Consider the following 25574-nt stretch of genomic DNA (forward strand, 5'->3'; position numbering starts at 1 on the left):
TTAAACACTTACAGTAACTTCTGTTGTTTTATGTCTGGGGAGGTTTACTATAAGAAGTTTTAAAAACCTGTTTTGAGCTGCCTTGACACAATGTCAGCAGTTTATTTTTGCATTTCTTTTTTTTAATTTCTTTTTTTTTAATCAATTGTAGTTTTCCAGAAGCCTTTGGTCTTTGCATGTACATCTTTTCATTTGACTTTTTCTTGCTGCTGTACACCCCTGCTTTACTCTTAGATATAATTAGACAACTTTCTGTTTTGGCAGAGACAGAAACATATGGCAGGTCTATCTCTCCTCATCTCCGATGCTTTTGCATTCGTGACGAGCTCTCCATGCTGATCTCAGTTCTGGCTGACCGGTATGACATACAAGCAAGCAGCAGCATCAGTGGGCACTCAGCCCAACCCACCTAGTACACTCATTCCTCTGGAAGCTGTACTCCTCTGCTAACTCTGTCATTGCTCCCATCTAACCAGTGTAATTACCAGCCTCGGTGTGTTTCTGTGGTGCATGGGCCAAGCCTGTATCATGCATAGCAAGTTGGAGCGGGTGTGGAGGGAGAAGAGGGAAGTAGCATGAATGGGAGAGACAGGGAGAGTCAAAACAGGGGAGGTACATCCCAGAGCTGAATAATTATTATATATGTGCGTAATTAAAAGGCATTTATTGTCTGCACTTTATCTTGTGTAGTCTGGGCCTAAGCTGCGTATGTATGCTCAATTCTTACTGTATTTAAGCTCACATTTCTCTGGATTATAAATATTTTTTATTTCTTTTTTAACCTTTTCATGTAGTTAATAACCATATTGTATAGTACTGTTGATTGCAGATAGCGCCTTGCTCTCCCCTCAATCTAAACAATGGAGCAAATATGTTGTTAACTGATATACAGTTTATTCTTCCCCTCATCAGTACATTGTCAGTGTAGCTGTAGCCTTATACTTTCTGTTGGTATTCTTCCCATCATACCGAAGGTGTAACTTCTTTTTAAAATATTTACTAATACTTTTAATTGTACGGTTGTTACCATACATTTGTACACTTTCCTTGGTGTGAGTGCTTGAAGGTGATGATTTGAGTACACCTCACAGATACTCATACTTTTTGTGGGGTTAAAGAAGATGGGGATGACACGATTCCCCTCTCGCACAACATTTGGCTGTTGTGTGTCTGCTCCATTTGCTGATGAGATGTGGTTGAAAGCTCCGACAAAGCTTGGACCTTGAGTTGACAATATTTTGTCACACATACTAATCCAAATATCAAGAATGAAATTCCATGGTCAAATAAATATAGTTGGATGAAAAAGACATTACATAGATAATGTTATTATTTTTATATGTATTATGTTATTATACATATAACATAATTTATAGGTGTTTAACTTGTCATATAGATTTCCAGTCTATATGGCTCTTTGGCTGTTAAACCTTAGTCGGGTATATTTCTCTTTGATGGGCTGTGTGCTGTCAGAAGTTGCTTGTAAAGATCAGACCACACTCTCTCTCATCAGTCACCTCAGACACATAATGAAGCCATTCTGCAGCTCCTGCAGCTGGGGCTGGATAATCTGGGATTGGGCCTTATAGGGGATCACAGGACAGCCCTCCCGGATGAGGAAAGACTCTGTCAAAAAGCATGATCAGAGCGGGAGCATTTGGCTCCGAAGTGCCTGTGGTTCACCAAAAACAAAGACATGATACATTTGCGTGGCTGTATGACTATAGTGGGATTTTGTTTGCTGTGAATTGAGTATTGTGTGTGTTTATGAGTAAATGAGTAATGCAGTCTTGAGGCCAAAAATGAATTCAGCGAGGACTCATAAAAGGCTCCTATCATAAAACACACACAACCACTGTGAGCTGCCTTGACACAATGAAAAGCCCGACGTTATGCAAATTGGACTTCATAACCAGATAGTCCACCCAGGAGTGGAGATTTGTAGAATTTACAGAAACCGAGGCAGCTGGAGAAAGAATATTTGTTCTCGCAACAAAATAGTTTCTAATGTACGCTTTGTGCATGCTATTAAACCTACTGAAAATGTTTAGTTTTTCTCTTAAATCCCAGTAAATAGTAGCATAGGTGAAAGGGCTTAGATTTAAATGTGGTTAGATGGGAGTGCAAATTTGTGTGTGTGTGTGTGTGTGTGCGTGCGTGCGTGCGTGCGTGCGCGCGCGTGTGTGTGTGTGTGTGTGTGTGTGTGTGTGTGTGTGTGGGTTTTTCTGCTTGTGGTTGAATCATACCATTTAATTCTTGAAAGCTTTTTTCGGGGGAGCAAAAGTGTTACCACTCCTGTGCGATTAATTACGGATACGATTTTCACAGTTGTGAAATTTGAAAGGTCATTGGCTATCTGAATTAAGTTTAACATAACGTTGAAGAAGCTGCTTCAATAAGCAGGGTGTTATGAAATGTGTGGTCGAATCACATGTGACACAGACAAACAGGTGCAAGAAAAGAATGACAGGAAGCTAAATGTGTTTAGTGTACAATGGACTAGCGTGCTGCAGGAAGGAATATAAAGAGGGGAAAAAGTGAAATTGGCAGGACTGAAACCTGACGAGCATATTTTAGTAGGTAGATATGCAGATGATGTGCGTTTGCCCTCTGAAAATTTAGCGTAGATATTTGAATGACTTTGGCGATTTGAGGAGAGACTTATGTAGATAAAGGATCTTAAATCCAAGAATGGAGAGCTAAATAGAGAATGAGATTAGGCAGAATCTCAGGAATGAAAAAGAAAATTCAGGAGAAAGGAAGAGTAGCAGTTTGACTACAGCAGGTATGGAGATGGATTGAGCACATTTACATTTTAGACATCTAAAAACATAATAAAAAAACCCACAGCCAAACTTAAATGAATTTAGATTAATGAATCATCCCTAGTTAGTTAATCTCGTCATTGCTTGCTGCGTTCATAATGTGGTTCATCCAGTGGAGTCATCACCACATCGTACTATTCTCCTATATGAATTCCCCGACGGTCACTCTTAACAACCACAACATTCACAGCCCAAAAAATGTGACCATGACTTGAATCTTTTGTCTGGATTGATGATGACAGTAAAAGAGTGCAATGATTCAGCTGGCGGGAACTTTACAATGAGTACTAGTATAGGTTTAGCCTTTTGGATCACCAAAGAAAGTATTATTATAAAACCAAAATTCTCTGACATTTTTCCTGTACCTGTACTGTGAAGACATTAATGCCTGTAAAAATCATCACAATAAACCTCAGCAGACATAAGATTCTTCTGAGTAAACAAGAGTCTTTACAGGGCTGGTGGGTTTTTTAAGACTTGATGCAGTGTGACTGTTATATTAAAGCATGCCGTTGTGGTTCACTGAGCAATGTACCGCTCTCCTCCTTGCTCTTTCTTGACTGTCCAATCACTCTATTTCTGGATTTACCCCACCATACCCCTCCAGCTGTTGGGTCACTTTGTGCCTTCACCATTTTCTGCCTCTGCTGAAGTCCTTAATAATCTCTCCCCATCTCAAAGTTGCAGTTGTTTGTTGTTTTGCTTTAGTCTGTAGGAAGATTAGAATAGAGTAGCTTCTGTCTCAGCCACATATAAGCTATACCGTGACTAGGGTTGGGCATCGAGAACCAATTCCTACTTGGAATTGTTTCAAAAATTAAGATTCCAGTAGAATCGTTTCTTTATTGGAATCGTTTGGAGGATTTGGTTTCAAATCCGATCATAGTTTCCCAATTTAATATGCGCAAGTTTTAGTTTCCGAAGCGGCCAGGCGCTTGTTGTGTTGCAGCCTTGGAGCACAGTAAGCAGCGCTCTAGTGTGGCTTTATTTTACATTGGAAAAAGTCCTGTAAAATGGCAAACCACCATTGAATCAAAATAAAACGTTCCTCTTATTTGTGAAAATAGGCATGTAACTAGAGATGCACCGATTACAACTTTATTGGCCGATTCCGATTTTCATTCGGTTAGGCCAGCCTATACCGATTTTAGCCAATTCCAATTTCATTTTTTCTAACCACTTTACAGCAAACGCAAAGATTTATTTTCTATCTTTTCTTTAATAGAACATTTTGCACAGAATATAGAACATTTTTGAATGGATCACTATAAAATAGAAGTATATAAATTACTCCTGGTGTGGGAAATTCACACACATCTAAAGTGTAATGTTATGGAAGAACCATTTCCTTCTTTTCACATCTAATATCCAACAAAAAAAATTTGATTTTGGTGTCGTCCCTCCACGCCCTACTTTTTCCTTGCAGGTGTTGCATATTGCAAACTTGTTATCTTCTGCACACACGCTGAAGAATTTCCAAACAGCTGACATGTTGCAGGATAATTCATGAGGTTCCCTACGTGTGCAAGAATAGCGCGGACACACGCTTCACACCGCGAGCGGGTATGCGCGACACACGGCGGAAAAGTTGAGAGAAAGGAAAAAGAGACTGTGCTGTCGCGTCCGTCTATGCGTGCGTCGTTGAGAACTGTAACTCGTATAACTTATGTTGTCAGTTAATTGTAGCATTGACCGGCATGAAATCGGCATATGTCAGACTGACCTGCCGGTCGCCGGTCATGGCCGTAGTCGAAAGGAAGAATCGCAATTGGAATCAGACATGTTAAAATCCAAACGATGCCCGACGCTAACCATGACTGTGGGCCTCTCCCAAACAAGAGACAAGGCATGAGTAGGGAATCTGCTACGGTGATTGTGTTTTAAATTGTCTGTGTACTCCCTCTGTTTGGATCTGCATTACCTTTTTAGTCTGATGCTATTGGCTGAAGTGTTTCAGTGGTTTTAATCTGCAGCAGAGCGGCCACAGCCTTCATGTCCTCTGGGTGTATGAGTGTCTGTGTGTGAACGCACATGCACTCGAGTGCACAGAGTGTGTGATAATAATATCCCTTGTCAGCCTCCTGAAGATTAGCCTCAATGGAAGAAATCCTCTGTCATATCCCCTCACCTTATTCACTCTCTCTCTCTCTCTCTCTCTCTCTCTCTCTGATGAGTCTTACATTGTTTTACAGTTGAGTGAATTGCTCTTTTCTAAATTCCGCGCTCATGTTTTTTATTTTTTTCCGCCTCTGGAGAAAATTTGGGTCACACAATCTCTGTGATTTAAAAGATGCTGATTTTCTGAAGCTGGTTTGTTGGAATGATTGTTTTTTCCTTCTGTCCTCAGATCTGCATTAGACTGAAAATAATCCAAGAAGAAGACGACCGGTCCTGACTCAAACTGGTCCTCAATGGACCAGTGAAATCTTTCTCCACCCTGCCAATTAAAAGCAATGTATTTGGGCGCTGTAGGCTGTAGCACCGTCAGCAGAGAGTGTGTGGGGCCCCTCCTCTCCCTCTTTCCCAGCACCCCTCGTGACATGGGATGCCAGCCCCCTGCCTCCCTGCCCTGAGCTCTCCTGGGGCGCCATGAACAGCTACAGAGACAGAGGGGTCACCTGCACCTCCTCAGACCTCCTGGATGGAGCAGGAGGGTTTCCCCAGCACACTGCGTTTCGTCACACGCCCAATGGCCACCCGGCTCCCGGCCCCACAGACCCAGCCTTCCAACCACGCATCTCTATGCCCAAAATGGGTGTTCGGGCGCGGATTGCAGAATGGCCCCCACGCCGTGCGCAGTCCAGGGAGTCACTACTAGAAAATGGGCAAATTGTCAGCATTCACCACAGAGATGACTGCTCCACTTCAGTTTCCTCATCGGTTTTGTCATCTGACATCGGGCTAGTGCGGGGAGGGGTTACCAGGTTGCCACGACGACGGTCGAAGGATGTAGAGTTTAGAGGAGGAGGGTTTGGCGTTGAAAGATGTTCACCATTTAGCCTGAGAGCGTACCCACCGCTGAGACAGCGCTCAAACAGCGAGGTGACGCTGAGCGAACAGGACGAAAATGAGGTGAGTCTTCAATCTCCAGCCCCTCTCACACCTGTAGTGTGGTTCAAGGAAAAAATGGTGTTGCCTTTTTAGTTGTGTAGCGTTTTTTGTGTTTACACTGACTTTGTACAAACAAACCAAGAGAATTAAACGTAAAGTTATATTGGCAAAGTGGGACTTTGACCAAATAATATTTCTAGTGACTGACAGCAGGTCATGTGGCATGTATGTATAATGTCAAACTGGCAGAAATAAGGACAAAAAAAGAGATACCTTGTACCTTACTATTTGGTGGGAGATGGTTACTGTGTGGTCACTACGTTTCACAACTCTCCTCTTCACTGTGGCCGTGCACAAACACATAAATACTATCATAAAATCCTGTAGTTCGTCTGTTTTAGCTTTCACGCCACAAATAAGCCGCTTCACCGTTTAATTGACAGCTTTCACACCATCCTAAACTAACCAAGACGGGCAAACAAGATTGTTTGTTTGAAATGAACCAAACAGGTTACCCTAACTTTACGTTACCTTTCAGTGGATTCACTCGGTACAACACATATATTATGGGAAATTACGCCCGCGTGACTTACATGGAGTCACCTTTATTCACGCCTTTTAAGGCAGATGACCTGTGGTGTATATGTATAGCATATGTGAGTCATCAGCTCTGTTTCGCCGCCTCAAAGTTAGATCAACTACCGTTGGTGTTAGCCTAGCTACCCGCAGAGGTCTGATTTTGCGTTCATAAGCTTTGTGTCTCGAGTTGAGCACCAGGCATGAATCGATATAATCCTCAGGGGGTGCGGTATCTCTTTGCATCACAAAGACCAGCACGAGACATGTCCCGTCTGTCTGGGGATTGTACATGCCCGGAGAGCGTTGACGGAGCATGAAGCGTTTTGTCGCCAGCTCCGGCACTCAACCCTGACGATGCGGCTCACGTTTGTGAAGAAAGCGCTGGGAAAGACCGTCATGCGGTCTGATACTATCCGAGGTGAGGCACCCGGCTTCATCTGAGACCGGTGAGAAACTCCTGGTTAAAACCCCCGCTGGTAGCTGGGCTGACCACATGGAGTGTGCGGAGGGTTAGCCAAGTTCTCGTAAACTACTCTCTGTATGTGGATCTCGATGGAGTGGAGAAAGTGGTATTGGTCAATCCTCCACCTATGGAGCCATCCCTGGCAGTTTATCTGCTCTTGTCTCACAACAATTGGGTGGGTGGCCCTACGACCCTCCCGTCATACACATACTCTTCCCAATAAGGTTAAAATGGCCACGGGCGACACTCTTTGCATGTCTTGCTGTGCGGCGCTCTCCCTGGACAGAGAGATGGCATCTACGGTGGTGGCGAAAAGGCATCTGTGGCTGACCCAGTCTGATGTTCCAGAAAAGAGACTGGGTCGTCTATCCGGATGAGCCTGTGTCTTTTAAGGGGTTGTTTAGGCAGTCACTCGACAACCTCTAGGCAAAGTTTGAGCAGCGGAAAAAGCATGCAGTGGCTCTGCGCAGCATCATTTCCAGGCAGGACAAGCTACCCGCAGGTGCTTGCAAGCCTGCAATGCTGCTGCCTCCCACTAAAAGGGGCAGCATCGCCCACAGGTCCAGGACCACGCCGGGCAGGCAGCACCCACCCGGTAAGCCTTCACGCCACTCTGTTTGGGGCAAGGGCCCACCACCAGGTCTCCAAGAGTTCAGGGCCTCAGAGGAGGAAATCACACTCGTCCTGGGACTGGGTGGAGAGGGGCACCGCAGCACTGCTGCTCTTCATCCCTCTTCAACACACAGAGAGAGAGAGAGACACACACACACACACACACACACACACACACACATTGGGTGCTATAAATGTTTCTGTTGTGACAACTTCATGTGCTCCTTATGTTTTTCCCGTTTTCAGTGCCCCTTTGGAGGTGCCTCTCCGCAAAGCCGGTGGGCAACCTTCAGGCTCTGTCTGTGCATTCCACTTGTACCCAGTTCACTTCTTAAGGCTCCAAGGTTACATTGCTGCTGAACGTGGCATACTTGCCTGAGTCAATCCCTGCAGCCAATAGCTCTATGGCTTTTGAGCTCCTAAACCTCTGTTCCCCTCCTTTTGTTTCCTAGGAGCCATTCCCTGTGTGCGCCTACATAAGCTCAATACATATGTGATCAGTTGTTTGTCTGTTTAGCTAATCTGGCCAAGGGCAAAGTCCTGTCTAAACAGCGGCTTTCTCACTGGATTGTGGAGGCTATCTCCCTGGCTTACACCAGTAAAGGTCTTCCAATGCCTCACGGTGTGAAGGCAAATTCAACCAGGGGCATAGCGACATCATAAGCTCTGTTTAAAGAGGTATCTGTGAGTGATATCTGCGTTGCAACCATTTGGTCATCCACCGCACACTTGATCGGTGTTACAGTTTGGATGTGACAGCCACTTTGGTGGCTCATTCTGCCCTTTTGTACTGGGTTTTCGATGCACTGGAGTGCTTGAATATGCTATATGTGTTGTACTGAGTGCATCGACCAAAAGGGAACAAAATGTTATGACTTTTGTTCCCTGAAGGAGAGGAACGAGATACAACACTTGGTTGCCCCGCTGCACAGCTGGGCTCGGCTACCGAATTGAGGGATGACCGTGGTGACAGATGTATAGGCAGGGCCTCACATACGTCACCTTTATTAAAAGGTGTCAATAAGGTGTCTTTAGTCCGATATCCCATACTATATGTGTTGTACCTCATTCCTCTCCTTCAGGGATCAGATGTTATAGTTATAACATAATGTTTTCCCCAAAATATAATCATTGAAATCAGAATTATGTATCCACTGATATTTCGTCATAAACTGAAAATCCTCTCCCCTTTCTGCTTCAAGGTGGAGGTTCGTGGAGGTGTCGGGATGGGAAACCTGTTCAGAGAGTATGGCAGCACCTCCTCCATCGACATCCAGGGCATTCCTGAGCAGAGCTTTTTTGACATGCTCAGCCAGTTCCACCAGGAGAGGCCTGACCAGCGCAGCTCAGCACCCATACGCCTCGGGGGAGCTGCTGCGTGCTCCAGACTCGCCACCAAGCGCACCTCTCCCCTCTGCCCCGTCACCTGGTCCCACAGGTGGGGAAGTAATAGGGACAGGAAGGAAAGAAGGAGCTGAGAGAGTGAGGAAGAAAAGTGGAGGGACGGAGTCGTCACTGGGCACCTCCTCTTTGTTCAGGAAACTTAGGAGCTCTAGTCGCAATGAGCTGGATGGAGGGAAAGGAGAAACAACCGAGGACGGGGGAGGCCGGGGTTCAGCCGACGCCTCGTACAAACCGTGGGTATGTCCTAAGAGCTTTGTCCACTTCGATGCTCAAAGCATCCTGTTTGACCTCCACGAGGCAGCGGCTCAGCGGGGCTACGCCGCTCAGAGGAGGAACACGGCCACGGGGGCATCAGCTGCATCAGTGTCCCTGTCTGTCTCCAGATCCTCGGCTCCAAGTGTGAACGACCCAGTTTACTCCAGCATAGAGGATCTGACCCTGAGCCTCGACCCCAGCTCCATGACACCCTCCCTGGGTGTGGACCTATTGGACGGGCCTCATGGAGCCCACAGCTCGAGCCCACTGCTCCTCTGCTGCCCCCACTTCCTCAATGAGACTGGAGGCCACGGGGAGCGCAATATCAGCTTCCTCAGCTCGTCAGCAGAGCGAGACGGAGGAGGAGACGGAGCGAGGGGTTGGCTCAGGAGGAGTAACGCCAGCGTCTCAGTGCTGGAGGTGCCTATTGAACAGCAGGTTACAAGACTGGACAGACTGAAACTGTACGGCATAGAGCATGTAGATCTGGGGGCCAGGTACTACAGAGACTACTTCCATGGGAAAGGTAACACTGAGATACATTTACTATAAGGCAGATATCATACTTAAACCATACATTTGATGTTGATGCCAGCTGTGTTATGTAAGGATCACAAGAATCAAACCTATTCATAGAAAATTGATTATACATGTTTGCAGTATTACAACATACATTTTGTTGCAACTGTAGTTTATAGATTCTTAAACAGTTTTTTTTCTTCCAGTTAGAGTAAATTAAATGGGCAAAAGCAGCATAAATTCTTATGAACACTGGTGCAATGAGAGCATACCTCAACTAGGACAGGTTTGTTTTTAAATCCCACCTTTCAAAAACTTTACATAAAACATAAAAAGGCATGAAGACAATATATATATATATATATATATATATATATATATATATATATATATATATATATATATCTCAAACCCAACAAGTAACAAACTGATCTTGACATTAAAGATTCAGTTAGACATGACAATGTTACCTTAGTCTCTGAGAAATTATGAACAAATTTTTATTACAAAATGATTATTTGATTGAACAAAATAATCAAATAAAATAATGAATCTGACAGCGTAGATCTCGTTTCTCCAGTGTCATTCCCCACATCTCATCCATGACAGTTGATATCCAGCCGCGCCTCAGCAGAGTGGGCCAAGCTGGCAATGCGCCCAGAGCTTTTATTACACATGTACCTGCCGCTGGACCTTTTTGGCAAACTCTGAACTGATAATACTCCACCTGCCTTTCTGCACGATTACAAAGTACCACTTAACGTGGTCAGCCAGTGCAGCTTTGTTTTACATCTGGTTTTAGGTGTCAGAAGTAACGCCTATCTTCAGACAGAAAAGGTGTGTGTGAGATGTGTGCCTGTTTGATGTGTGCCTGTTCGTACACGTGTTTGTTGGCATTTCTTGTCAACATCACCTCTTCAGACAATGCGGATGAAACTTCCTCTTGGCAAGCATGATCTGGCTGCACCCTAATTAGTGACAGATGCTGTTAGGAGCGTGTTGTGTGTGTGTGTGTGTGTGTGTGTGTGTGTGTGTGTGTGTGTGTGTGTGTGTGTGTGTGTGTGTTGCATGTGAGGCCTGCAGCCACACAGATAAAGGTTATCATTCCAAAAATATGTTCATCTGCTAACTCGTTTCCAGCTTAGCTGTCCCCCAGAACGCAACTGTGATTGTGTGCTGTGTTTTGTCAGAAAGCCTCATCAAAAAGCTGACATGTTCACCACGGGACGTGGCATGGAAGCTATAAGCAGGCCTGAGCCTCCGAATGTGTGTCATCCCGGTTCATTGGATGGAGGAGAAATACTTGTCAAGCTAGATTCCTCGCCCGAGTGTCTGGAGAATTGTACCACACTGCCTGTGGTGGTTGGCATTATCATGGCTTAGCTTAGGAGCTTTAGAAGAGGACATGCAAGATGCTCGTGAAGTGCGTTGATAGCTTTGTCTCAGCCTCTTAATGGATGAATATGTTGTGTGCCAACACGGGTAACAAGCCACAGTGTTAATTGACATATTTTGTTTGTTTCTTGTATTTAAAAGATGAAGGACATATATTTTTTTTTTCTTTTCTTTCTTTATTTATTTAAACAGGGACAATGTACAATATACATTAACCTTAGACAGGAGAGATGCATTATACCAGGTTGTAGCACTTGTGCTAGTTTCCACCTGTAGTCCCTACATATTTGTTGCTTTACAGTCTTAAATATATGCAGTATGGAATTGTATTTTATTGAAGTGAAGTTCCTACACAACGACATCAGAAACATTTCAGCATCTCTGTGACCACACAACTACATTACAGTATATTTTAATCATCACTTTTTTTTAAGTAACAATTATCGTTTTCTCTTAGTTACACCTTGTGTTAGCTAAATTGATATTGTAATTATGTTAATAGATTGATAAATAGATGTCATTGTCTTAGACCAGTCCTTGACTTAATTCCCCTCCTCTGCTAGTCATGCTTACTACACCACAGCCAAACTCCTCTCTTATCTGTCTCATCTTTAGCTCTTGAAGGTTAAATGGACCGGTTTCTCTCTTTATTATATCGAACCTCAATACCTCTTTGTTAATGACACAAATATGTCTGTAGCACCAAGTATCAAACTACCGAAACCAAGTCTTTGTAACTTACTGAGATATTTACGGATTTAAATCCTAATATATCCAGTTTATGACTATATTTTTATTTAAGGAAAGTTTTTGTTCAGCTGCCTAAATGGAAAAAAAGGCATAGAAGACTTAGAAATACAATTATAATTCTGTAGATTCGTTCTTTGGTCTCATAAAATGTTTGTAATGACGGTCTTGTTTTGTTCAACCAACTGTCCGAAACCCCAAAACATTCAGTTTCCTATCATAGAAGAGTGTTAAAACCAGTGAATATTTATATTTTAGAAGCTAAAACCGGTGAATTTGGGTATTTTTGTTAAAAAGTTGCTAAAATCAGTCAGTAGGATTGTTGCAGATTAATTCCCTTTTTGTTTTCTGATGATCGTCTAATACTTTCAGCTAAAATATCATAGGCTACTCTGTGTCTAAAACCCACAACTCAAGTCCTTATTCAGACATGTTACAAACATTGATCTCCATCTCTCCTTCACCAGAGCACTCAAACTACTTTGGGACAGAGGATAAGCTGGGCGCTGTGGCCGTGAGCATCCGCAGAGAGAAACTGGAAGACACCAAAGACCTGAAAGACCAGTACCAGTACCGCCTTATCGTCCGAACAAGCGAGGTATGAAGGATCTCCCGTTTGTGTGTGTTTGTTCTGAGCTTTTCTTAGTGATGAGTCAGTGATGAGTCGGTAAGAGTGCGCACGCTTAATTTAATGACCTACTTTCATTTTACCCCCCTTATGTCCCTACCTGTGAGTCTTTTTACCCTCTCTGCCCTAGTTTTAACCTCACCCCTCACCCCCTCTCTGCCAGTGGAAAATTCTACCTGCCCAGGCTCAGCACAGCAAAACCAAACCAAACATTGGCTGCTGTGGCCAAAGTGTTTGGCCTGCTCTCACAGGGAGCACACCCAACCACTTTTCCACTTTGATGGGTCAAATACTCGTAACGAGTGATTGGTTGGTGACCATGGAGAAATACTTAAGAGTCTCTCTCAGTCTTGTTCAAAGACTACGAACAAGTTATTTATATTCATAAACTTTTAGAGATTCTTCTTCCAGAGCACCAAACTACAACAACAATATGAGCATATTATTGACAGACAATTCATTTGCAACTATTCGGATAATCGATTAATCGATTGAGTTACTTTTCATGCAGAAAATGGCAAATATTCACTTGTTCCAGCTTTTCTTTAGGTTTTGGACTGATAGTTAAACAAAACACAAATTTGGAGGAAACTGTGATCACACATTTTGCCATTTTGTTAATAACAATTGGCAGGTTAATCTGTAACGAAAATAATCATTACGGACACTGTGAACAAATATTAGTCTTCTGTTTTTTTAGAGAGGTTTTTTTCTCTTCTGTTAGAGAGGTCTGAGGTCTGTATGAATAGTTAGTTTGACCAACTTACTATTTTATAAACACCTGTGTAGCATCGTCGGGACACGCAAACAAACAGCAAAGTTTGCTTCTGTTCATTGTGTTCATGTGGCCCAATTGTCTTCCTCTCCGCTGTGTTGTTTTTAGCTGGATTACATGGCTGCCTGGCCTCATCACCTTAGCTCTGGTATAACAATGGAGCCTCTCCGCCATCTAAGTACACAGAGCTCAGCTAACAGACGCAGCCAGCACAGCCAGGCCTACTGTTCCCACACAGGAAAAAAGAGATTCATTGCCGACTTTATTCTCTCAAGCCGCAGCTGCTCTCAAATATCCATCCCCCCTTAAGTCTGTCATTTAATTCTGTGCAGCAGTGCTGACGCAGCAAGGTGGAGAGACTTCCTCTCTCTCCCTCCATCACCCATTTCTACACACAGCCCTCTGACGTTCCAGCTCAGCATGTCGCAGTCACTCACTGCACTGTCGCACAGAAGCTGACGAGTTCAAACGAAAGCTCCATAACTTGAGCCACGTGTCTATCAAGTTTCACGTCTCTGCTGCACACCAGAGTCTCTGAGGTCCAACTGTCTCTTCTGCCCCTTCAAGCTCCAGAGTCCGCCATGCATTTTTAATGATCCCTTATTTGTGTGTGTAGTTGTGCGTGTGTTTGTGTGCGGTGAGAAGGATCACCCCACTCCTCCCAACTGTATCTGAGGATATCATAGCCTCACTGTTTTGAAACAGGCCAATTTCCTTTCACCAGGGAGCAGCACTCTGTGGCAGCACAGTACTGAGCAGAATATTAATTCACAATACCCCTCAAACTAAAATCTGTGTGCGTCCATGCATGCGTGTTGGAAGAGAGGAGTGTTGCTTCAGGGCATCCCTCATCTGATGGACCCACTTCAAGCTCCCAGACTGCTAATCATCCGTTCCTCCATTTTCCAGAGGCGTGGTTCTGTAGCTGAGCCCCACCTCCGACCTCTCTCAATACAACTATCTCAGAATCAATAGCATTACTATGTATATTCTGCTGGGTCCATAGTAGCCAATATATGATACAAAATAATTATACACAACAACAGCTTTAAACCCTACCAACAAAAAAAACCAAAAATGAAATAAATAAAAACTAATAAATAAAAAAGTATGTAACCAAGCAGGTATTTTTGTTTAAAAAGAGAAGGAAGAAGGAGTAAAAAAAAGTTGTCAGTAACTCTTATTAATTGGTAAGTTGGTCAGCAAGTAATCTAAGTAATTAAAGCAATCTATGAAATTTTATTTTGAAAACATTTCCACCAAAAACTATGTATATGTGTGTGTGTGTGTGTGTGTGTATGTGTGTGTATATGTGTGTGTATATATATATATATATATATATATATATATACATACATACATACATACAGTCTTTAAATCTGGTGATGCATTGCAAAAAAAAAATTTATATCCCCACATTCAGCTTGTGACCCTGCGAGGCTCCATTTTAGAGGATGCGGTGGCGTCTACAGGGAGGCATGGCACGGTGCGGGGTCTGCTGCTCAAGGAAGTCCTGGAGCAGGTTGTCCCCGAGCTCAACGTCTCCTGTTTGAGACTGGCGCTCAGCACACCCAAAGTCACAGAGCAACTGCTCAAGCTGGACGAACAGGGGGTGGGTTATATGTCTGTCTCTGTCTGTATTTGCATTTTATTTTTGGGCTTGTGTAATAAAATGTAACAGTTAATCCCAGATGCTTCCATTGAAACAGTGACTATAAATCTCGCTGGCTGGAATGATGCAAAGCGATACATATGAACTGATAGGTAACACAGTGGCTTATGGTTTGCTCACATAGTGTGTATGAAAGTGTCTACATCTGATTTAGTGTTGGTGCAAAGTACACAATCGGACTGAGGTCAGTGAGAGCTCAGTGCAGCAGGGCGTGGTGTGTTTGAGCATGAGTGTGTGACCATAAAAGCTTTAATGTTTAGCCATGTTATCTCACCTTTTATTTAATGAAGGGTGAAGTGCAAGGCGGGGGTGTTTTGCCCTGCAGTTGGCTTGTTTTTTTTTTTAGTTTGTGCATGTGGTTTTTACAACAACGAAGTGGTGCTCAATTGAAAAGTGCATACATATATACATCAGGGTTAAATTCTTATCTGTAACATCTACTTTGACATCAAGTTGCATTAAAAGCACCAGGCTCCCACTCCACTGCTTGTGTGTGTGTGTGTGTGTGTGTAATGTTGATTTTATCTCTCCGCTGCCGTGTAGTTGAGTCAGAAGCACAAGGTGGGTGTTTTGCTGTGCCGTGCGGGCCAGAGCACAGAGGAGGAGATGTACAACAATGAGGAGGCGTCACCCGCCTTCTCTGCCTTCCTGGAGCTGCTTGGGGAGCAGGTGCTTCTCAAAGGATTCACCAAATACGCTGCGCAGCTCGACACAAAGAGTAAGTGTTCAGAAGAGCCCCTTTCAGACATGCACAACATCCCATAAATGTGTTGGTTATTTTACATGTTGGTCTTATGTGTGAATAAGCACCTGAGTTGTTTTTACATTAAAGTCAAGATGGCAATCTTACTCTTAGTAATCTTAGTAATATTTTCTCAGCACCTTCACCAAGGCACATTTCCAAATCTAATGCTGTCAGATTAGCAGCTGAAGCAACACAAGGTCAAACATACACTTTTTGTTTGCCTTATTAAGTTCCCTGTAATAAATGTTTCCCTTAAATGTCATCTCCTATGTTTAGACAAACTAAAATCAGTTAAATGAATTATGAAACTATTTGAATGAGCCCATTTCCTCTCCCTATTTTCAACTTTCATCCATGCAGTTAGCATTTTGAATATACAGCAAAATGCTTTAAATGAGAGTCCCAATTGAATGTCTCGTCCCACACACTAAGTCTTCAATGGCAAAATACATTTTTAAATCTACTGGTGCCATTTTTGAGGGAACAGAAAACAATCTTCCTCCAAATCAGTACAACAATCCACTCCTTACCACTCCTGTTCTCCAGCAGTAAGACCTTTTTACATTAACAGCACCTAGAGTACGAAATCCATTACTTTAAAAGACAGATGAAGCCAGCATCGTTATGTATTATATGTCAGAAAAGTAACAGCCAGGCCAAGTGTCCCAGGAAAAGCACAATGACGTGTCTTGGCATCCTCATGATCCCTCGAAAAACATGTGTTTGAACAATGGCTGACGTCACATTAAAATGTCTTGCTCCAGCGGACTCCACGGGCACCCACTCCCTGTACACCACCTACCAGGGCTACGAGGTCATGTTCCATGTGTCTACCATGCTGCCGTACATGCCCAACAACCCACAGCAGGTAAGAGATTATAAGCACCCTCCCTATTGTATGTTGTCTCAGGCCATATTTTGGTATGTACAGCTGAAAAATACATCCACAAATTTCCTTTTGTTGTCACCCAAAGTCTGTCTGTGGTTGTTAGTTAAAGCCTCTTCAGTTTGCTCCGGGTCGTAAACCAACAGCAAGAATTCATAAAGTGGGAACTCGTGACTTGTGTCACGTTCTTCATTTAGAGTCCCTTTCCTCTTTTATTCACTCTCATGTTATTATAGTCTTTGTTCTCTGTCTTTTCGTTTCTTCCTTACTTACTGGCTTTTTCTTTTGCCCTCTCTCTGCCTCTCATTCTTTGACTGGCTCAGAGCTGGGTGGGGTTCAGCAGTGAGCTGTTTCTTTATTTTCTCCCTTGTTTTTGTTTAGTTTTTTTACTTCTTTGAATAAAGCTGCCTACCTACACATTCTTTTGTGTGTTTGCAGCGTGGACCGCATGTGTGAGTGACCTGTGTGTAAGACAACGTTTTACATGTGTGTGTTTTTAATAGTTTGCATAAGTGTTTGCGTGAGAGGCTCACACGGATGGACACGTGCTCAGACAGGCCCTGTGGGTGCTCAGTGTACAATGTGTCAGCGGTGTAGGCTATGGAGAAGTCGTTTGTTCCTCAACAAACATTTGAAAAGACAATAAATTAGTATTGTGAATCGGCAAATATACTTTCATTACCATACCCACAGTAATCTATTGTTTGTTATAAACAAGCTTAATCATTTTGTTAAACAAATTGTAAATGATGAGAAATGTGAAGGTGGCACCTTTTTAAATTGAGTCAATTAAAAACAGTTTGTATCAACACTTACATCCGAAAGTGTAATTTTATAAATGGCACAATAACTCCATCCAGAGGTTTAAAGGCCGCAGCAGTGAGGAGATTGAGTACTTGCTCAGATGGATCTCTAGGTGGCAGCATCTGACAATAAATATAACCTGCAGTGAATGAACAGAGGCAGGAGGAGTGAAGTAGAAATATAGAGACTGTGGAGGCTCTTACAGTCAGGAGAGAGGAAAAGGAGAGCCCATGCTAGGCCTACACACTTACCTTGTATGACCAGTGATGAAATGTACGGTAAATGCTTGTTGAATCTTACATATCAACGGCATTTAGTACTATTTAGAATGGAATCCTGAAATAGAAAAAAAAGTCAAGATACAATTAAATTGAATTACATTTATTTTATAGTATGAAAGCATAACAAGGGTTATCTCGAGACACTTTACAGATAGAGTAGGTCTAGACCACACTCTATAATTTACAAAGAACCAACAATTCCAGTAAATCCCACAAGAGCAAGCATTTAGTGCGACAGTGGCGAGGAAAAACTCCCTTTTAGGCAGAAACCTTGAGTGGTGAAGATGTTGATAAAATATCCAAAACTTCTTTTCTCCAAATGATCAATTCTAACAATTACAGTTAATGTTTATAAGCACTACATCAGGCTAAACTTGCAGTCTTAGTACGAGTGAAGGCTGGCTGCAGAATGTGTCTATCTGTGGCCAAACGGTGGGCTGGATTACATAATTGGTACTTTCACACTTCCTTCTGCAGATGAAGAGAGAATTGGCAAACGCCGCACCACAGACACAGCCTGGGTTCTGTGCCACGTCTCCTACACGAGCACAGATAGACGCACATACCAGCACACACAAAGACACAAATAGCCCACACAGAATCTGAAAAACAAATTGCATAAAGAGCTGCGGTTGGTGTCTAGTAATGAGCGTCTCAATCTCTCATTTCCTTTGTCAGACTCTCTCTTATCGTTGAGTCAATTTGTTGTGTCAATGCCAGTTATGTAAGCAATGCCAGTTATGTAAGCTCATTTTATTAATTTGACATTCTTATCTCTCCTCTCTTCTTCCTTAGCTTCTGAGAAAGAGGCACATAGGGAACGACATTGTCACTATAATCTTTCAGGAGCCAGGAGCATTGCCTTTCACCCCGCAGAATATTCGCTCACACTTCCAGCACGTCTTTGTTATTGTCCGTGTGCACAACCCCTGCTCTGAAGGCACCTGTTACAGGTAAATGTTTTAAACAAAACAAGCACATGTTCATATACACACAACTATGACCACAACATTATTTCTCACACTTCAAATCTGTGCCACCTTTTCTTTCAGTGTTGCTGTGACAAGAATGAAGGATGTTCCTCCCTTCGGCCCACCTATCCCCAGCGGCGTCACCTTCCGTGACCCAGAAACCTTTCGTAACTTCCTTCTAGCCAAAGTTATCAATGCAGAAACTGCAGCGCACAAGTCCGAAAAGTTCCACACTATGGCGACACGAACGCGGCAGGAGTACCTGCGTGACCTGGCTGAGAACTACGTCAGCAGCACTCCGCTCGACTCAGCTGGCAAGCTTAACAACCTCATCTCCCTCGCATCTAAAAAACGGGAGCGCTCCAAGGCGAGAGAGGGAGCGGAGTTGGGAGCTGCGGGGGCCGTCGCCTGGAGAGTCCAGGCCCAGGACTTCAGTGGAGGTGGGACGGAGCTCCCCTGTGCCTTGGGTTTGTCAGCTGAATATGTCCTCCTGACAGACTGCTCCACCAAAGAGGTGGTGTTCAACTGTTTCTGTGCGGACGTGATCGGCTGGACACCTGAGCGGCTGGCGCTGAAGATCTTCTACGGCAGAGGAGACCACATCGCTGTGCGGGTACCAGAGGGCTGTGCACCAGACATCAGAGAGATGGTGCAGAGGTTAAAGGTGAGAGTTTAGAGCTTGTTCCAGTTTAAGTGTAGAGAGAAAGTGACCAGAAAATCTCAGTGACCTTTTAAAGCACATAGCTTGGAGTAGGATGTTATTACAGTTATATTTATATTTAATGTTTCTCACCAAAACACATTGTGTATACCCTTGGGGCCTGAAAAATTCTCTGAATGCATTTCCTTCCTCATAAAATATTTGCTGAGTTGATTTAAAATTACTTTGCATCTCTCTCTCCTCCTTTTTTGTCGTTTCTTTCTTCTTCACTGCATTTGTTTGGTACCCTTATATGTAGGAGATCATGATGTGAATTTTAGCCCTTCATTGCAAAGGTTTGTCTTCAGACCACTTAAAGACCTTAAATATTCTCTGTCAAGTCTCTGTGTTTTGTTAATACTAGTGCAGTGCCTGTTTGGAACGGCCTAACTTTATCTAACTACATTTGGCGTGTTCCCACTTTTCCGTCTAGCTCTTAAACAGTGTGCAATGTAAATTACATAGCCTACTGGAGAGCCCAAGAGCCTGGGCGTTCATCTAGATTGTGCAGAGTACAAAGACAACGAAATGCAGTTTGCGTCTAAGCAGAAGTGCAGAAAAGTGCAATGTGATATACAAAGTATAGACAGGTGGTGCATAGGCTTAGTAGGTTAATTGTCACCGGGATGCAGAGCAAGAGTTCAGTAGGGTGACAGCTGCAGGAAAGAAGCTTCCTCTGAACCTGCTGGTACAGGTGCGGAGAGACCTGAGATGCCTACCGGAGGGGAGTGGGGTGAACAGACTGTGGTTGGGGTGAGAACAGTCTTTGCCTTACGCAAGCATCGCTTGCCCTGGATGGCCTCGATGGAGGGTAGTGAGGAACTGGTGATGCATTGGGCAGTGCTTTCCGGTCACGGGCAGAGCAGTTGCCATACCAAACTGCGACACAGTTGGTGAGGATGCTCTCGATGGTGCAGCAGTAGAAGTTCACCAGGATCTGAAGAGACGGGTGGACCTTCTTGAGTCTTCTCAGAAAGAAGAGACGCTGCTGAGCCTTCTTGATCAGGGTAGAGGTGTTGGGGTCCAAGAGAGGTCCTCAGAGATGTGGACACCCAGACACTTGGGGCTGGTGACACGCTCCACCTCAGTCCCATTTGATGAGAATGGGGACGTCTACGATTGTGTTTGCATGTAGAGTAGACAGCAATCAGTTTTTAGCGGGTGACCACTTTTTGGCGTATGACACAGCCGGTGAACCGCAATCAATCAGCCTTCTAGTTCTGGGGATGCAGCAACTCCCCGCTGCTGTACTGCGCATGCGGAACGGATGATTAGCAGTCTGGGAGCTTGAAGTGGGTCCATCAGATGAGGGATGCCCTGAAGCAACACTCCCACACACACACAAACACAAACACACACACACACACAGTTGGGATTGTTTTTCATACCTTAAACAGCAAGAAGGTACCGGGTTCGAACCGTGGGGTTTTCTCTGGGTACTCCGGTTTTCTAGCCTCACGACCTCCAGTTTTCCACTTGCAGATCAGTCAGGCATCTTGAGGTAGAGAAAATTTGGAGCCGTTAGCCAAACGACCGGGCCAATCAGCGTTGGTTTTGAGGTGGGTTAGGTGGTGATAGACAGATGGTTTATCCAATCAGCTAACCAGTATTTTCAGACAGCTGTCCGGGAACCTGAAATGGTGTCTTTTATTCCTAATTTCTCGTTACACAAACGGCAAATATCCTTTACTGACATGTTGCTTGCATGCTGAGCTAACGAGCTATGCTTTGCCTGCAGCAGCAGGGGCGGGCTTGTGGTTGTATTTTCATACGCTTCGTGGACCTGATTGGTTGATTTGGCCCGTCTATCACCAACATAGGTGATAGACAGATGGTTCATCCAATCAGCTAACCAGTATTTCCGCCCCTTCCCAAAAGTTCTCCACCGGAAAGTTCCCAGATGGATATGCCGAGCAAATGCGAAGCAATCCATCTGGCGGAGTCAGGTTACCGGTTTTCCCCATCACTAAAAATATGTTCCCCTCCCTCTCCACCAAGCTAATGTGTGGTGAGCGTCTGGCGTCGTAAGGCTGCCGTGCATCACCCAGGTGGGTGCTACACATTGGTGGTGTTAAAGAGTAGTCTTCCCCCCTACCCCACCCCCCCACCACTGAAGCGCTTTGAGTGTCTATGATAAAGCGCTATATAAATGTAATGAATTATTATTATTATTATTATTATTAAAGGTTTTCCTTAGCATCCTGGAAAACCTGGAAATTCAAAACTCTTTAACAGAAGCAACTGTGAAGGTAGGGTGTAGCAAGTGTTTTTTGAATGGCCCAGGACAATGTGTCCGCTCAAAGCTGATAACCTTCAAAAATATAATCCAGGTTTATTAGATTGATATTAAAATATAAACTCAAATGTTATAGAGCATAAAGGTACTCTATGCGACCATATAACTCACTTTTTCAATAAGGTTGTGCTCCACTGGCTGATGAGAGGCATTTCATATTGTGATAATCCCTGTAAAATTCAATTAATTAAATGCTAGGAAAAGGAGCTTTCCTGGACTCCAGCGAGCTTTGTGTTAATCCAAATAGTTTATCTTTCTAAAAATATCAAATACATACATAATTTTAGGTGATGTCGTCTCATAATTTGTGTGCATATTGATAATAGTATTGATAGATTTCAGTGAGTAATGCTGTTCCTGCTAATTAAATTCCCCTTTCAGGCTGTTTTATGATTTTCCTTTGTTTTGGCAGATACCTACAGACCTAAGATCATGATGATACTGTAAATATATAAAATAACATTGATTTGCTTGCATCATGTCTTCTCCTTGGCCAGTCGTTGACAGTGGGGTGTGAGACCGTGGATATGACTCTGAGAAGAAACGGACTGGGACAACTGGGCTTCCATGTTCGCCTGGACGGCACTGTGGCTGAGGTACCATCAGATAACGATCTGCTACACCGGATCCCTAATACTCATCTATCAAATTTCTTGGCTGCACATTACTGGCATGTTTGAAGACTTTTTTTTTTTTTTTTTTTTTTTCTGTGTTTTTTATTTATTGCAGGTGGAGGAATACGGTTTTGCCTGGCAGGCAGGACTGAGACAGGGCAGTCGGTTGGTGGAGATCTGCAAGGTCGCTGCAGTGACGCTGACTCACGAGCAGATGATCGACCTCCTGAGGACGTCGGTCACGGTCAAAGTCGTCATCATTCCTCCGTACGAAGAGGGGGGGCCTCGCAGGTGTGTTAAAATGTCTTTGAAGCTAAACTATTAAGGGATTCCTTTTTAAACCACTGTGGTGGATGCAGATGTTGAGGCACTAGGTGACAGCATTGCTGAGTGTTAGCAGGCAGTAGTGGACGGACATAAGTGAGCCAGAGCGAGTGCAGGGCGCTCTTCACTCAAACACACAAAAGCATGGAAGAGGTAGTGGCCAGACTCCAATGTTCTGGGGGGATTTTGTGTGGGAGTGTGTGAAAAGAGGAAGCGAGTGAACAGAGAGAAAGAACAATGTTTGGTTCGAGAGGAAATGGGCGGAACGAGGCATGGAGACAAGACAAAAAGAAGCATTTGTTTAACTGAAACAAAAATATAAAATCTGCCTTTCTTTGTTTCTTCCTCCTTCATATCTAGTCTCATCTTGTTCAGCTTACTATGCTTTCGCCTTGTCTCCTCCCACGATCTATTTCTTTTGCCTGCCGTCATCCTTTTCCAACCTTTCATCTACACATACGGTCTTGACAAAGACAGAATAACGAGGCTTTACGAGGCGCTGATGTGGTGTTATCGAGGTGAAGAAATAACCACAAGAGGTGTGTGTGTGTGTGTGTGTGTGTGTGTGTGTGTGTGTGTGTGTGTGTGTGTGTGTGTGTGTGTGTGTGTGTGTGTGTGTGTGTGTGTGTGTGTGTGTCGTTTCTGACTGAGAGCCAGGGCTTTTAAAAACAGTCATTGTGGCTGACTGTGTGATCGCGCAGTGGTTAGATATCTTTAATGTTGGAGGCAGTTTAATTACACCAAATTAAATCCCTTTGACACTCACACATATACACACGCACACATGCACACTCCCTGACTCATTTGCCGTTGTGTGCCAGGCAAGCAGATTGCATGAGATTAGGGCCTGGAATCTGCAGGGGAAAAAAGGAGACCACAAAAAATAAATAAATAAAGAGTGGAAGTGATTAATTAAAAATACAGGCCCTGTGCAAATGAAAAGGAGGGAAAAGAGGGAGGGAGAGAGACAGAGAGAGAGAGAGAGACAAAGAGGCTGGGATTATTGAGTTGGAGAGGCAGAGAAGCGCTCGGTAAGGAGGACATGTCTCAACACCACAGAGAGTGAGAGAGGTGGGTGGAGGAGAGAGAGAAAGAGAAACCAGATATTCCTTTCTGCTCTGACTCGTGGCCATGCTGTGCAAGATGGACGGATACAGAGGAGAAATGGAGTGATGTTACAGTGTGTTTGACCACGTGTGTGTGTGTTGGGGAGCTCCGGGTGTGTCACCTCCGCCAGTGTGATTGAAAAAACACTGCATGTCAACATATGTAGATGCTGCTCTCTCTAAGGTTTGTACTACTGCTATGTAACAATATGGATATTGATTGAGTTTGTAGTATCCATTGATTGATTGATCAAAGTGTGTTATTTTCTACTAGTTTTCATATTTTCTACTGATATATTTGTGTTTTGTGTTTACATTTCTACAGCTTTCATTTGATGATGTTTTACATTCTTGTAGCAGAGTAGATGGAGGGTTTAGTGTGACCAGGCTCTACATTTAGTCCAGGTTAAACACTAAAGAAACACTTAACCTAAATTACAAGAAATATATTTTCTCACTTACCTCTGCTGGTATCTGTCCATGCAGATAGTGTTGATGTTTTTTTATTTGTGCCACTGAGATTTCTTCTTCCACCACAATACAATTAGGGTGTATGGAATTTAATGTATTCTGCTCACAGCATTGAAAAACTATATATATATATATATATATATATATATAGCAACTTATAATGTCCAATAATGCAAACTGTTCACCGTGTACAGTTTTAATTGGAACCATTTTTTGGTGAAGAAATAGTCCTTTATAATCTGTTTGTTGTTTTTTGTAATTTGGGTTAGAGCTATGACAAAAAGTTTTAATCAATTAGTTAATAGTTAATAAACATTTACCTGCAACAATTTTGATAATTCATTGTTTAAGGCAAGGCAAGTTTATTTGAATAGCACATTTCATACACAATTCAAAGCCTTAAATAATGTATTAAAATAATAGAAATCTTTTTTAAAGAAAATTAAAATGTGAAGAACAGAGACATAAATACAGGATAGGGGGGGGAAGATAGTTCATGGTGAGGATAGGATTTCTGGTTCAAATCATTTAAATCAGTTTTAAGCAAGAATGCCCAAAATGTCAGTAGTTTAGCCTCTCAAATATGAATATTTGCTTGTCTTCTATGACAGTAAATTAACATCTTTGGGGTTAAGACTGTTGGTCAGACAAAATAACACTCAAAAAAATATTCTGCAGATTGATTTGATAATGAAAATAATCATTACTTGCAGTCCTAATTGGGGTGAACCAACCCTTTTTAAAGGACAAATCCGGCACAAAATGAACCTAGGGGTTAATAACACGTTTCCGAGTTTGACCGTTCTCTGGCATATGTTTTCATGCTAATGGAATGTGACCAGTTTTATCGCAAACCGCCAATTACCTTATAAAGCTAGTCGTTGGGGCACGGGTAAAGTAAAAATAAATTGCTATTTCTATACCACCAACAAGGCTCAAAATAGCACCACACTTATATGGTAGCATAATGAGGGTCCCTACACGTAAACTGAAGCATTGAGAACTTTGTAAGTGTACAGACAGTTTATTAAAAAGATAGTTTAGAAAGACCGTACCGTTCACGTATACAGTCATCTTGGGAAAACGGTCACGACCAGTTGAACGACGAACATGTTGCAACGTGAGCTGATCTGTCACTTGAAATCTCCCATGGTCCGTGGTTTCCCAATGGGTTGATAGGAATTACGTTTGTGAAATGTAATTACATGGAAATACATGAATTATATCTGTTTATTAAAATATATGCACGCCGTTTGTCGTTCGACTGGTCGGACTGGTTTTCCCAAGATGGCGCCTGCCTGTAAACAGTACTGTCTTTCTAAACTATCTTTTTAATAAACTGACTGTACACAAAGTTCTCAATGCTTCGGTTTACATGTAGGGACCCTCATTATGCTACTGTGGAAGTGTGGTGTGGCACTCCAGATCTTCAGAGAGGACACTGCTGCTTC

The 25574-nt window shown here is 43.2% G+C and overlaps 1 protein-coding gene across 1 annotated transcript in view; it reads left to right on the forward strand.

Moving 5' to 3' along the window:
• Positions 1-25574, forward strand: part of sipa1l3 (signal-induced proliferation-associated 1 like 3) — an 82237-nt gene that overhangs the window by 38419 nt on the left and 18244 nt on the right. The window contains 11 exon segments of the mRNA XM_028573194.1: positions 5173-5897; positions 8733-8894; positions 8896-9715; positions 12318-12448; positions 14677-14865; positions 15469-15643; positions 16435-16538; positions 18437-18594; positions 18694-19276; positions 22106-22204; positions 22338-22513. Coding sequence (XP_028428995.1) covers positions 5415-5897; positions 8733-8894; positions 8896-9715; positions 12318-12448; positions 14677-14865; positions 15469-15643; positions 16435-16538; positions 18437-18594; positions 18694-19276; positions 22106-22204; positions 22338-22513 — 3080 coding nt within the window. The 5' untranslated portion in view covers positions 5173-5414.

The sequence above is a fragment of the Perca flavescens genome, chromosome 3 (assembly GCF_004354835.1).
Source record: "Perca flavescens isolate YP-PL-M2 chromosome 3, PFLA_1.0, whole genome shotgun sequence".
Classification (NCBI taxonomy): Eukaryota; Metazoa; Chordata; class Actinopteri; order Perciformes; family Percidae; genus Perca; species Perca flavescens.